Consider the following 14,100-nt stretch of genomic DNA (forward strand, 5'->3'; position numbering starts at 1 on the left):
TCACTCTAGTTCATAGGATTTAAGTTCCTGTGGAAAGAGGGGGAAGAGGAAACCCCTAATTGCACAACTGTTCAAAACATTACACTCTATATTACAGTACAGGATCAGGTGCTGTGTTGAATTGGCCTCAAACTTTCTCTGATACGAAACAAGTAAAAAAAAGCAAGAAATCAGAAAATCAGCATTATTTAATAAAGGGCCTTACAGACCACGTCTTGTGTTGTGTTTTGGGATTTTTCAAATGTAAAATGTGCCACTGGTTAAAAGTTTAACAAAAAACAACAATAAGAGGGTAGTGTTATTTTTTTTTAATTCTTACTTACGTCTATTCTTATGTAGTGATAAATTGTTGTTTTTAAATTATTAGACCTCATCTTTTAGCAGTGTTACAACGGAAAACAAAACAGATGTTAACCCGATATCTCCGTAGGCTTGAATTAAGAAAGTAAAAGCTGTGACCACTGGGTCAAAGCTGGGCTGCAATCCTTTAAAACGTTATGGGTAACATGAGAGTAGAGAGTCAGAAACATAATACACAGAAACATTAATGACCTCGAACTCTTGTGTGCTTTATTTGGAAGATTAAGGAGTGTATGGTATGGTTAGTATGGCCCTGGCAGGAACAGCTGGGATTGAGTCATATGACAAAAGTAATTCTGTGTAGCATCACACACTGTGTGTATGCGATCATCTTACAGCTGCCTCAACTCCAAAGACAACTTGAGGTCATTTCAGTAGAACAGCACAGCATAATTAAAATAAACAGCCTCATTATCCAATCTTCTGTTTTGAATGACAAAAGATGAAAAGTTCCAGTGAGAACAATATTTGATTGATTTTAACCCAAACTATAACTGACATACAGACATGATTGTTGGTGGCATGCTAATGATATAGTCCAGATGCTAATAAAGCCAATGTGATCCCACAGCCAACCTTATGACCTTATAAGGTTACATTAATTAATGAATTAGAAGACTGCGGTTTTTATTTTTTCCTAATAAACATAAAGGAGAATAAATGTTTACTTCTTTAATGTATTCTGTATTTCCAAGGATGTGATGTTTTTGGGGGTTTTTTTTGAACATTTTTATGAAATTGTAATGGCACAAAGAAGACAGGTGTATGTTCTAGGAACCTCAGGGAACTTATCAAGTTTATAAACTTTAGATCTATGTCCATATTTTAAACATATAACTATGTAGTCCCATGTTACACATTGATATACTGCGTGGTATTTATCCACTAGTCTGACTTTAATATACCAAAACTAAAAATATATATTTTGTTTTACTCTTTTTCACCTCAGTAAGTGAAACAGCTCCAATAAGACATCAACTACTGGTAATTGGTTCACACGGGGCAATCATTTTTGTGTGGAAAGCATGTCAAAAGTACAGTAGGAGATTGACAGGGAAGAATAAATTATTCAAGTGGCTGAGTTGTTGAGTTGCATGTATGTATTTCATGCTTTAGCACTGAAACAACAGGCTAAGGATATTATACCAATAAACCTTATACACTAGGGTTCCATAGTAGTATTTTCTACAGTAAGGGGATACTAGGGACATACAAATTATTAAAGTACCAAGCTATTTTTGTTGTTTTACAGAGGCAGTTAATATGGGCCAAATGGGATAAGAAGCTGTCTAAAAATAGTTTATTGAATTGGATAGGCAAAATATTCTCACAACACACTGTAACTAAAAACAACATCTACACTAAAGGACTTCAGTTTTCGTGTTTTTTTTTAATCCCGCTCAGATATAAACTGATGTAAAATCACAACCCTGAACAAATGGCTCCTTTACGATACGATACAGCCATAGTAGCTCTTCACACGGAGCGTGCATCGCTAACAGCTACAGGAAGGGAGCTACAGAAAGACCTAAATAAAAGAGTAATCACATGACAGTTTTTTGGTCTAGGACAGCCTTCTGAAATGAGTGAAAACGACAGCGGAGCATATCGATATTATGGAAACATCCGTTGTTTACCCGCATTTACAACATAGACGCACGCAGTGAGAAACCAATGAGAGTGCTGACATTCCAGAACTATTTTGTTTTACACTTTAACTACCGTAAACAGACATTCTTATTGTGATGAACGTTGGTGCATGCGCTGTCCGCCGAAAATAAAGTGCGACATGCTTGGCTGTGAAAAAAATATGAAAATAAATCACAGAATGTTGGTTTTATAACTACACCAGTCTGTGTCGAACACGTAAGGAGAGAAAGAGACATTAACTTGGATGTAGACGAGCACATTCAAACGATTTGTTATCGTTTAAGTCACTTACGTTCGTGTTCATTGTGTACAGTGTTGGACTGCGGCTGAAAGCTACTTACCACAGTGGCCGGAGAAACCATGACTTCCTGCTGCTGTTGCTTTCGGTTACAGTAGTTTGACGTTTACACTGTGAGTTCGATATATATCTATGTTGTTTTAAATTAATTATGTGAAGATGCTAGTTGTTTTTGTCCTCTATCGTGTGGGCGGTCCAATGTCCAGTAGGAGGTGAAGTGAACAGCGAGGGTCGTGGGCGGTCAGGGCGGTACTTTGGGTAATAACCAATTAGATTGCAGAATTGTTTTAATAGGCGGGGATACATGGTAATCACTGCCCAATAGGAGGAGCCAATGTGGTGTTTACATATCGGAGCAGATGGCCTTTATTTACATTCGACAGATGTAGACTGTAGAATAGAATAGAATAGTCTTTAGTGTCATTGTAACACGGGGGTACAACGAAATAGAGGACAACTAAATTGATTGAACATCCGAATAAAATGAAAGTGTGACTAACTTAATCTCCTTACCAGTCTTTACAGAAACAAATTATTGCCATCATATACAAAGACAAGTCCCAACATGAACGAATTATAAACTACAACCCGGGGAAAGGGAGGCAGCACAGAAAGCGATGTAAGGATGAGGTTGCCAACACACTAAGAGCATTGTCATTTTTGTTATATAACCTTACTTTTTAAAGTTTGTTAGGTATGCGTCTGATTATATAGTTATGTGAACCAAATATGCAGATTTTCTTTAAACATTAAGGAATAAATTACTGAATGAGTTAATGTTGAAATTGTGGAAAATTGGTCTTATTTGTTGTCGAAGAACTGCCAATATTAAAAGATTTTAAGTTAAGGAATGCTACGCCAATCAACTGCTCAGTAGTGTGAGGTTACCGAAGTTGTGATTATATGATGCTATTTTGTATTAAATAAACCTGTACGTATAAATATAGGTCAACTGATGACGAAACCTGGGCAAGCAGTACATCTGTACATCTGCTGATGCAACGTCTCAGGGCCGTGGCAGACATTTTATCAACTGTTGGAGCGACACCGTGTGGTCTATAAGTGTCAGACTAATTTCTGTCGTAGGTTTACGCAAAAATAAATATTCTAAAGACATAAATAGCAATAACACTGCATTGATTAACAAATATTACCATTTATATTATTATTATTCAAAAGTCGGTGTGTTTGAGAAATCATTGAACCGGAAGTAGGGGACAAGAACATACTCTCACTTCCGGTCCAGCAGCTTTTAGTACTCTAATGTCTTTCTTTTAAGTCTTTCAGTCTTACGTTTCATTTCTTCCACTCGCACTCTTGATAGTATTGGTCAAGTTTGGATATTTTTCTTAGAAGACTGAAAGCCTATGTTTTTTTCTATGGCGTATAAAATTACCTGAGGGGAAGCAAATAGATCAACATCTTCGTTAACGTTAGATCATTTTCGATTAGCTAACGTTTGGTCATAAAGTATCATGAAGACTTCATTAAACGGTTTTGTGCCGTTTAATTAGTCCTATTCTGGCCACGATTCTGGCTGTCACTATTCGTTGTGTAGTTTTCTTTTTTAACTGTTAGCTTTCGCCATCTTTCGCCAAAAGGATGGACTTTGATAATATATTGGACATCGCCTCGCAAAACCAGGGCCTAAGTTCACAGGTATGTCAAAAAATACTCAGGTACTTGAAACATATGTTTATTTAAACTTAGTTTGTGAGCAACACTGGTTCAACTGTCATTGTTGGTGTTATCATGTAGCGTGATGCTAACCACCAACCTCGTGAACCTACATGCCAGACTTTGAGGACGTGGAATTGAGAAAAATGTGCCAATTTCACAATATGTTACCCCTTTATTAATGGCATGGTCGTTTTATCTCCGCCGCTGCACTAATTATGTGTGAAATTGTAGTTAACAATGAATGTCAGCATGTCCTCGATCTTTTCGATCTGTGTGTTCCACTTCTAGCAGAAGAGATACAGTTTACAAGCTGGACCACCTAAAAAGGACCCGAAATCCAAAGGTGTAAACCCTGCTGCTATTCAAAACTTCATAAAGAAGCAACAATGTAACCAGAAAAAGAAAGGTAACGCTGACAACATACAATGCACGCAGATTACTGATTTTCATTTGTAGCCTAGTGTTATTTAGAGTTATGTATCAAGCAAGTTTTAATATGCATCTGTTTTCACAGAAATTGAAATGAAGAAACAGAAAGAGGAACTATATGCCAAGAGGGTTGAGTTAAAGTCGGATCGTAAGGCACGAGCCATGGCCTCTAGAACTAAGGACAATTTTAAAGGCTACAATGGTGTCCCGGTAGTTGATATTCCAAAGAAAAGAAGATCAAAACATGACATGGAGGAGGACAATCCAAATAATCATGGATTTAGGAATACTGCATTTGATTCAAATGAAGATGAGGATAATTTAGAATATGAAGGTACTGATTCTGAGTCCGAGCCCGAGTCAGCAAGACCAGGAAAACCTGCAGTTAATAATGGATGTGGCAGCAGTGGTCACAGTAAATCTTTTTCCAACAAATCTAAACTCGCACCACCGCCTTTGAACTTTGCAGACTTACTCAAACTGGCAGAGATAAAGCAACATCAACCTGTAGAAGTTAAGCCAAAGCTAGTGAAAAAAGAAGGAAGACTACGTACAGCTGAAGAGATAAGGGAAGAAGAGATGGAGCACAAAGCTAGGAAACTGGACAAAAACAGAGAGTCAATGATGGACAGAGAGAGAGAAAACAGGTCCCATTCTAGCTCTACCTTGAAAAAAACAGGCAGTTTAGACAAGGAACAAAAGAGCCGTAAGCCTCAAAAGAATTTGTTAGAGAAACAAAGTCCCTCAAGTTGTAAGTTGCAAAGTGACAGAAGCCAAATGTTTTCTAAACCTGTGAATGACAGAGAGAGGCACAAAACATCTCACAGTGATAGAGACCATTTTAAATCTAGTTCAAGTAGTTCGTCATGTGCCATAAACAGTAAAGTTATTTCAAAGTCTTCATCTTCTCAGGATTCATTCAAACAAAGGCCCTCCAAGCCCACATCTAGCCACAAATCCAGTGCCTCAAGTGACCTTAGCAACAAGAAAGAGAGTTCATCGGCATTGCATGCAAGACCTAGTATTTCAGGGACCAGGCCTCCTGGTGCAGTCCAAAAGTTTCAGCATGGAAATTCTCAACAAACAAGGCCAAGTCAGGGGAGCCCTGTGAAACAGCAGACTATAGTTGGAGAAAGCAGATCTATGAAAGGAGAACCAAGGAAGCCTGCTACCAATTCTTTATTGAAATCAAGTGGTAATTCTGCTAGAAACAGTGTTGGTGGTCCTCCCAAATCAGGCTGTCAGCCTAATCCAAGACCTGTAAGTACTGTTCAGGCAAAAAATGGTGGTGTGGCACAGACCAGGCCTGGTGGGACTGTTCTGAAGAACCCTTCTGGAAGTGGGGCATCCAGACCTCAGGTTATTGGAGGTGCACGGCCTGGTAGTGGGGGATCATTGCCAGGTCGGTCTGCTGGCACAATGGGATCAGGACCTGGAAGAGCAAAGTGCACAGTGGTTTCAGAGACCATCTCAACCAAAAATTTAGGTGGACCTAGACCAGGTCTTTCTTCTCAGCCTGGGATGCCACAGAGACCAGGGATACAGCAAAGACCGGGAATGCCGCAAGAACCAGGGATGCCGCAGAGACCGGGGATGCAGCAAGGACCGGGGATGCAGCAAGGACCGGGGATGCAGCAAGGACCGGGGATGCAGCAAAGACCGGGGATGCAGCAAAGACCGGGGATGCAGCAAAGACCGGGGATGCAGCAAAGACCGGGGATGCAGCAAAGACCGGGGATGCAGCAAAGACCGGGGATGCAGCAAGGACCGGGGATGCAGCAAAGACCGGGGATGCAGCAAAGACCGGGGATGCCACCCAGACCTATGATGAACAGACCTCCAGGTAACAGCTAGTGAAACAAGAAAAGGTTTCATAGTCGATATGTATCTATTTGTAATTTAAAAAAAAAAATTAAAAATCTAAAATGTTGAGTGATAATAGTAACGGAGTAATGGATTCCAAGTTCTGTCTAATTTACCCTCTTAACCTCTTCACAGCTGCCGGCTCCACCTACGTGATTTGTATTTAAACTACGTAGTAAAAATGATCTTCTCCGAAGTCTATCTTAAGTCCAACCCATCGCCACAAAACATTATCCTTTTTGCATATTAGGTCTTTTAATATCTTTTTGTGGTAAGAAAGACGCTCTTTATACTCTTAATCATGATTTATTTTACTCTCCTTTTTTAAGTATATTTTATATAAATATTTTGTTCACTGTAAGTCCGAACTTGCATACTGTACATAAGGACTTTTGCCACTCATCAACGCTAACACATAATAACATCAGAAGAGTCTGACTTGTGCCTGGGAGCCATGAAGGCAAGTTCCCAAAAAACCGACAAAAACGAAAGAAAGTAAACGTAGCACAATCCAATATGTAATGTATATCCGCAAATATAAACCTAGCCGTCTTCTGTGTATTGTTTTAATGTCATACGTTGGAACAATGAAACAAGCCTTTCTAATAAATTTATAAGAGATTGCCATGTAACCTCATAAAGACATCGTAAACGGAGGACCTCTTGTATTTTTTTAATTTGTTTTATAATCTTAAACTCTTTTATCTTTTTTTTATTTAATTCTATTCTACCTCTGTCCTTTTTTGCTGCAACATGACAATTTCCCCAGTGTGGGATCAGCAAGGTTTTAAGTGTTCTAGAACTGACAACCCCTTTGTCTTTCTCTCTCTTTCATTTTACTTTTCCTGAACAAACCATTATCTTTATCTTCCAGGAGCTATGTTGCCACCTATCACTTCAGCCTACAAAAGGAAATATGAAGATGAAGATGAGTATGATTCAGAAATGGATGATTTTATTGACGATGAAGGTGAAGAGCAGGATGCAATTTCCAAGCACATAAGGGAAATTTTTGGCTATGATCGAACCAAGTAAGTGCTATCATTTAAAATGTAATTAAAGCACAGCAACATCATTCAAATGTGTCAAGTAAAAGTGATTTTGTTTTGTTTTAGATATAAGGATGAGAGTGACTACGCACTTAGATTCATGGAGAGCAGCTGGAAAGATATGCAGAGAGAGGAGTCCAGGAGGTGATGGAGTTCAAAATGAATGTTGAGTCATTTATGTAAATGTTTTTTCTTATTCTAATTGAAATTATTTCTTTGTAGTCTGCGAATGGCTGTACAAGAAGATTTGGAGGAGGAGAGAAAAGAAGAGGAGGAGATAAAGAGGAAATCTGTCAAGAAAAGAAAAAATAACTGACATTCTTAGTGAATGAATGAATAAACTTATTAAAACGCCCTTGATGATGTCTCTTGAGAAAGTGGAGCAATAGGTCTGCCAACCTGACAGAACTCCAGAGGTTGTCAACACCCAGCATCGTTTGCTTTCCCTCAAAATGTTCTTTTTACTTTTTAGAAAAAAACGTGATGTGTTTTTAATACATTTTGTATAAGGTTTGCACAAACTTTAGAGACAAGGTAGTTGAAAGCTGATGCAAAGGTCTCATTGTGTTTTTTTTTAATTTGTGCAGGGCTTGAACAATCCTAATTCCTTAAAGGAAATCTCCTGCAAAAGAGAATATTCAACAGTGCACAACCTTTTTTTTAACAAACCTTGATGGAAAAGTCTATTTAAAGCAGAATTCACTATGTGTCTATCTTTTTAAAAAAGGATTGCTAATGAATGGTTGCACAAAAAGATTCCAACCATATTAAATTAAAAAATGACCTAGTAATATATTTACGCCACTTTCAGTAACGTATTTTGTTTTTAGATTATAGCAAAACAAAGCATTTTCTTGCTGTAAAGTTGGATTTTTTTCTTTTTATAAAGATAATTTTCTTAACCCTAGTGAGCTGTGATGTTTGTTGAATCAAATACTGCTGCCTGAACCCTAACTTGGTCCTCAAGTAGTTTAGGTTGGTTTCAAATGCGGCCAAAGTGAACTCACACAGGAAAACTATCCACTTAAACACATACAGTCCTAGAATGTAGTCTTCTCATCTGCCATGCAAATTTTAGTCTAACCACCCACGATGGAAAAGCTTTGCCTCCAAGGACATTTGGAGTTGGGTTTTGTCAGAACATGGGTGAAAGCTTTTACTCTAAGTTAATTTAAAACCTCATTGGGTGACAAAGAAAACAAATGTTTTGATGTTTTTGCAGTGACCCGTTTTATTTGTTCAACCTTTAGAAATGGATTCCTCATACATGAAAAGGTTGAAGCCAATTAACTTTTCAAGAGAACTGAGCCTACACAGCCAAGGAGATTTAGCCTTTTGCCATCTACAAACATCATTGGCTTACTGGCTTTTTCAAGAAATTATTTAATTGGGTTTTTTTTAACTGCAGTTTATAACTCACTTAAAACACAACTAATTAAAATAAAAAATCTTACTTAGATCCATTTTCTTTTAATTGTGTTGGTGATATTTTTTTATTTAGTTATACCTAAAATATAAAATTGTGTGGATTCATTATTTATATTCATTATTTATATATTTATTTATATTTAATAGGTACTGCCAAAGAATCAAAAATATAAATATACCTTTTTTATTTTTTAAGGTGTATCAACATTGTGTAAAGTTGTTTTTCTGTAATTTTAGTGTACCATTGTTGAGGTGAGACAAATTCATTGTTTTTATGAAATTGATTGAAATTATTTAGAAAAAGATAAACATATCAGCGTCAGTGTTTTGCTTTCATTTCAGTCCCTTTCGGCTTGCTGTAGCAGACTGGCAGAATGGGCGTGGTTTCACCTCAGTCGTTAAAGTTTGCGGAAGTTAGTTCAGCTAGACTGAACTTTCAGGGTGGAAAGTTTGAAAGGAACTAAACAGGTGTGTTCGACTCTGTTTGGTATTTGGTAAATCAGATGGATCTGAGCGGAGAGAAAATTCAGCGGATCCTCTCCAAAGTGAGTAAATTAAGTTCTTAAAACATCGTGTAGCCTAATGTAAATATTAAATGCTAGTGCTGTTAGCTGCTTTTTGCCAACAATAACCGGCTCAACCAGCTTAGTCACTGAACGTGTTATGGAAAAAAGATTTGTATTTTTCAGAGTAACAGTCACCGTTTACATTTAAGCTTCTGTCAAAACTTATATCAGGGTTTAAATGACATAACTATCAAGGCCCTTTTTAAAGCAGATAACAAATGGGTGTTAATCAGTGTTAGCAAAGCCACACAGCCCCTGTATACATTTTTTATGCACCACAGGATACAGTTCTATTCAGATAGCATTACAAAAGCCAATAGCCACAAAATGGAGGGTTAGACCATTAACACACATCTATGAAATATCTTCAACTAAAATGTCATGATGTTAGGATGATGCTATTTATAGCCTGTCAACGCATGACTGACATTTTCTATCGCTAGTTGATGGAAATTGACTTTTTGGAAATGAGTCTGTGAAATAACGCTGTATTATGATTTACAAATTAAAAAAAAGAATCACTGCTATTCAGAAAAACACAGATTTATTTTTATATATGTTTTGGTAATGGTGAGGAAACAGACAGCTCCCGTTTATACCAAATATAATTTATTCTTCTTTTTGGATAATTAGTACAAATTTAACGAGGTTGCTGTTCAGGAGCTTGAGAAAATCTACCAAACCTATCCTGGGCTGAAACCTACACCTGGCACATACAGTGAGGTTTTTTAATTTTCTATCATTTTTTTACACTCATCTATGTACCTTACCCGTCGTTATTGACTACTTCATTGTTACTTTCAGCTTTCAATGATGGCACCCAGAAAGATCTCCTTAAGTTGGTCGGCAACATCCCTGTCGAGTATGAAGGTATGGATTTATCTGACAAGCTGTGCTTGTGTGTTGGATGAACATGTCAGTAGTGTGCTCCTATTCTGTGTTTGTTACAAAGGACGCTCCTACAACTTCCCTATTGTGCTGTGGCTGATGGATTCCTTCCCCTTCACTCCCCCCATTTGCTTCCTGACACCGACCCACAACATGATCATCAGGGAGGGCAAACATGTCGATGCTAAAGGACGGATTTACCTTCCTGCTCTGTCTAAGTGGGATCATGTAAGACTTCATAGTGTTCATTGGTCGGACGGTTGTTATTTTCATTTAGCTCACTGGTCCATAAAATGCAAACATTGTTAATACAATAAATAGGAAATTATAATAATAATTTGGTTTTGACAACGATGATAATTTTACTGTCAGTAAAGAAACCAAATAAATGTCTGTTTCAAATGCTAAAAAAAAAAAATTGCATTACAAACCTACTTAGAACAGCGAGACATCTGTTAGGAATTGTCGTCATCATTTGGTTGACTCATCACTGCAGACCCACTGGGTCTGTGGTCGGGTTCCGTGGAGTTCTCATTATTATTATTATTATTATAATTGTGTTGCTGTTGTTTCCAGCCCAAGACGTCGGTGGTGGGTCTTCTGGATGAGATGATTATCAAGTTCGAGGATGAACCGCCGCTGTATTCAAAGCCCAAAGACAGCAACAAAGATCCACACGAGCTCCTGGCATTTGTCAATAAGATCCAGATTAATGACGGTGCTTGACACAATGAGCAGCTTCTCACTTATTGGTGAATCGTTAAGATGCGGGGCTGCTGTAACTAAACTTCTCACTCATTTGTTAACGCAGGTGTCCGACCCCATCGCCAGCCTGTGAAAGTGTGTGTTGTCGGAGGGGGAGACTTAGGAACGGCTGCCGTGATGAGCATTTTAGCAAAAGTAAGTCTCCTCATTTTACCTTACAGTTATTACAGTTATTGAAACCATATTTCTGCACACTTCCTTGATGAAATTAAAACGTCATTTGTTTGTTTTTTTGCATGCTCTTCAGTGTAAAGTGGACAAACTGGTTGTCATTGACTCTGCAGAGAATTCTGCCAAAGGTGGCAGTACAGATTTGGAAATCTTTGATGTGCCAAAGGTTGAAGTGTCCAGAGGTATGTCACTCTCCGCACAGTCATTATTATCATCATTATTATCCAGTGATGCAGTCAACAGGTATTTAGAGTCATGTGGTGTTTTTTTTTTTGTTTGTTTTTTTTAAACCTATATAATGTATATTATTCTATATATATATATATATATATAAGGTTCTGATCTTAAGGTCACCACGAACACCAGTCTGCATGTGACTCCATGTGATTTGTTTTGTGACATAAGCGGGGCGTGGGGGTGGGGGGGTGGAGTAGGAAGAGGAAGTAGAAAAGGCAAATTGCAATAAATCTAAAAGCAGGTTTAATATCATTTATAGATAATGTATCAGGTTTACTGTACAGTAAATGCATTTTATTGTTTCCTTTTTTATAATTTAGTAAAATGACAAATAAGACATGTTACTGTTTGGTGGACACGAACTTGACAATGGTCCTGTCCACAAATGGGGGCGCTAGAGAACACTTACTATGTATATACTGTATCTACATGTGTGTGTGTATATATGTGTGTGTGTATCTCTATACATGTGTATATATGTATATATTGTATTTTTTTTAAAATTCTATTTATAACTGCTCTTCAATCAGGGCCAAATGCAATTTCGACTCCACTGTCATTATTTGTAATCAATGTCATGTGACAAATATGGCTTCCTTAAGCTTCTTAAATCCTAATTCGTTAACATGTACAGATCTTTAGCTTTTATTATATTCCATCAGGTTTGTGCATCAGTGGTGATTATTTGTGTTGCTTTGTTTCTGGGGAATTGGATTTCTTAGATCAATATTAATGGTGACTCCCTTCCATCAGATTTGTCGGCTTCTGCTGGCTCTGCAGTTATCGTGGTCACGCTCAACGCCTGGAGCAGCAGTCAGTCGTATTTGGGCCTGCTTCAAACTAACGTGGACTTGTACAGGAGCATCATTCCCAACCTGGCACGGCTCAGTCCCAGTGCTGTGATGCTGGTGGCCTCACAACCAGGTTGGCAGCTCGTCCACAGACGCTCTTTCTGTGGAACAGGCCTTTTGAAGCAGAAATCTTTTTCCTTTGTCAAACCATTCTCTCTGTCTGCCTCATTTGCAGTGGACATCATGACTCATGTTGCCTGGAGACAGAGTGGCTTTCCTCCGTCACGGGTGATCGGTGCAGGGTGTAACCTGGACTCGGAGCGACTGAGTCATGCGCTGGATATTCACCTTAACACTCACAAAACGGCCTGGGTCATAGGAGAACTGTCAGACAACAAAGGTGAACCGAGTAGACTCGTTGAATTATTTACAGCATGGCTGAGTGATTTCCAGTTTGCAAAACTTTATTTTAATTCTTTTTTAATTTTATCATTTATTTTTATTACTGTGTTCTCTGATGTTCTTTATATGCTCATCTCCCTGGTATTAGTGCCACTAGTTCTACCTTTTTTATTGTGCCTTTTCCATTTGCTTTCCAAGACTATGAGAAAATGATTGAGATTGTTTGTTTTTACTCAACAGTCGTAGTCATGAGCAACACAATGCTCAGCTCCAGTGTGCAGCCAGAGATCGCCCCAGGCTCCAGTGCAACCAAACCTCTGTTAGACAGGTACTTACACCAGTTCCTTTAACCTGGAGCCAAAAGATTTTCACTGTGGAGTCAGACATTTTTTCTAACATTTGCATGATTTAAAGAAATTTACGACACAGTTAAGGCGCCTCGTCCATGTGCTGTTGAGGTGTTTTATTTATTCCGACTAAGGATAGAAGTGGTGTCCTGTTGTGGAATTCTGACATTAGTAAATGTTGTCTGTTTGGTTTCTGTAGGGCTTTTGATATGATCAAAAATCAAGGACAGCGGTCTTTGTCTGTGGGTCTGTCCATCGCCGACATCACCAACAGCATCCTGACAAATTCCATGAAGGCCCACTCTGTCTCCACACTTGCTCAGGTGTTGTATAAATGTGTCACAGACAGATGTAGTTAAATGGATATTTTAATGATGATTTAAAAAATAATGACAAATGATAAATAAAATCTCTCTTACTCTCGATTTATTTTCTGTTTTTGTTGTTTTCTCCAGAGCTGGGGTGGTGTATCCGCAGAAGTCTTCCTGAGCCTGCCGTGCATTCTGGGATCAGATGGCTCCACGCGCCTGGCTGGAGTATCACTGGGGAAGGAGGAGGACTCCAAATTTAAGGACAGCATCTCATCCCTTTCGAACCTCATGAATCAACTGAGAATATGATCCCAGGCAGGTGGAGAGTGTTCATTAGATGAAGGTGCTCTGAGCTTAGAATGTGCAATTTAATCACATGTTTAGTTTTCCAGTTATCTTCTATATTTATGTTAATGTGGGAGAATAGAACTATCGGCTATTGTTGTAAATATTTATAAGCACTAAATGCATCAACACAAAATCTGGACAAAAGAATATACCATTGGGTTTATAAAAGCTTTAAAGCACAATGAAGAAGCGTTTTAAAAAAGATTAAGCTATTTATAATCTTTTAACAATAATTATTTTTTGAATAAAGAGAATTGCTTTTTTTGTACTAACTGATGAATCAAAGCATGGGGAAATTTAAGCCTGTATATTACTGCACATGTTTTAGTTTGTATCACTGATAGAGTACTGCTTGTGTATTTTGTCATTTTCTTTTTTTTTAATCCTACAACATAAGAATATTATATTTCATGTTTTCCAATACCTCTGTTTATGTTAAAATATTCTACAGCTACCAGCCAAGATATGTACAGGAACATGTGTGGGTGTGCAATAAATAAAAAATATTGATCACATG

General features: G+C 37.9%; 3 protein-coding genes across 4 annotated transcripts in view; 2 read left to right on the plus strand and 1 right to left on the minus strand.

Annotated features, from left to right (window-relative positions):
• The window catches only part of tmem86a (transmembrane protein 86A), an 8,297-nt gene extending 5,366 nt beyond the window's left edge, over window positions 1-2,931 (minus strand). The window contains exon 1 of the mRNA XM_008312316.2: window positions 2,352-2,931. Within this exon, the coding sequence (XP_008310538.1) occupies window positions 2,352-2,372 (21 nt within the window). The 5' untranslated portion in view covers window positions 2,373-2,931. The remainder of the gene's footprint in view (window positions 1-2,351) is intronic.
• Window positions 2,932-3,534: 603 nt separating this feature from the next.
• On the plus strand, window positions 3,535-8,236 carry spty2d1 (SPT2 chromatin protein domain containing 1). 2 transcript variants are annotated; one of them, XM_008312314.3, is made up of 6 exons: window positions 3,535-3,967; window positions 4,277-4,394; window positions 4,503-6,260; window positions 7,155-7,311; window positions 7,396-7,473; window positions 7,552-8,236. In XM_008312314.3, the coding sequence occupies exons 1-6, from the start codon at window positions 3,911-3,913 to the stop codon at window positions 7,643-7,645; spliced, it is 2,262 nt and encodes a 753-aa protein (XP_008310536.1). In that variant the 5' UTR covers window positions 3,535-3,910; the 3' UTR covers window positions 7,646-8,236. The 2 variants fall into 2 exon arrangements, with proteins under 2 accessions (XP_008310536.1, XP_008310537.1); XM_008312315.3 differs by having other exon boundaries at window positions 4,280-4,394.
• Window positions 8,237-9,141: 905 nt separating this feature from the next.
• uevld (UEV and lactate/malate dehyrogenase domains) lies at window positions 9,142-14,098 on the plus strand. Its single transcript, XM_008312309.3, has 12 exons — window positions 9,142-9,302; window positions 9,957-10,041; window positions 10,128-10,193; window positions 10,276-10,439; window positions 10,788-10,929; window positions 11,023-11,111; window positions 11,224-11,329; window positions 12,138-12,308; window positions 12,411-12,575; window positions 12,818-12,905; window positions 13,124-13,247; window positions 13,380-14,098. The coding sequence occupies exons 1-12, from the start codon at window positions 9,261-9,263 to the stop codon at window positions 13,542-13,544; spliced, it is 1,407 nt and encodes a 468-aa protein (XP_008310531.1). The 5' UTR covers window positions 9,142-9,260; the 3' UTR covers window positions 13,545-14,098.
• The last annotated feature ends 2 nt before the right edge of the window (window positions 14,099-14,100 follow it).

The sequence above is a fragment of the Cynoglossus semilaevis genome, chromosome 6 (genome assembly GCF_000523025.1).
Source record: "Cynoglossus semilaevis isolate Cse_v1.0 chromosome 6, Cse_v1.0, whole genome shotgun sequence".
Lineage (NCBI taxonomy): Eukaryota > Metazoa > Chordata > Actinopteri > Pleuronectiformes > Cynoglossidae > Cynoglossus > Cynoglossus semilaevis.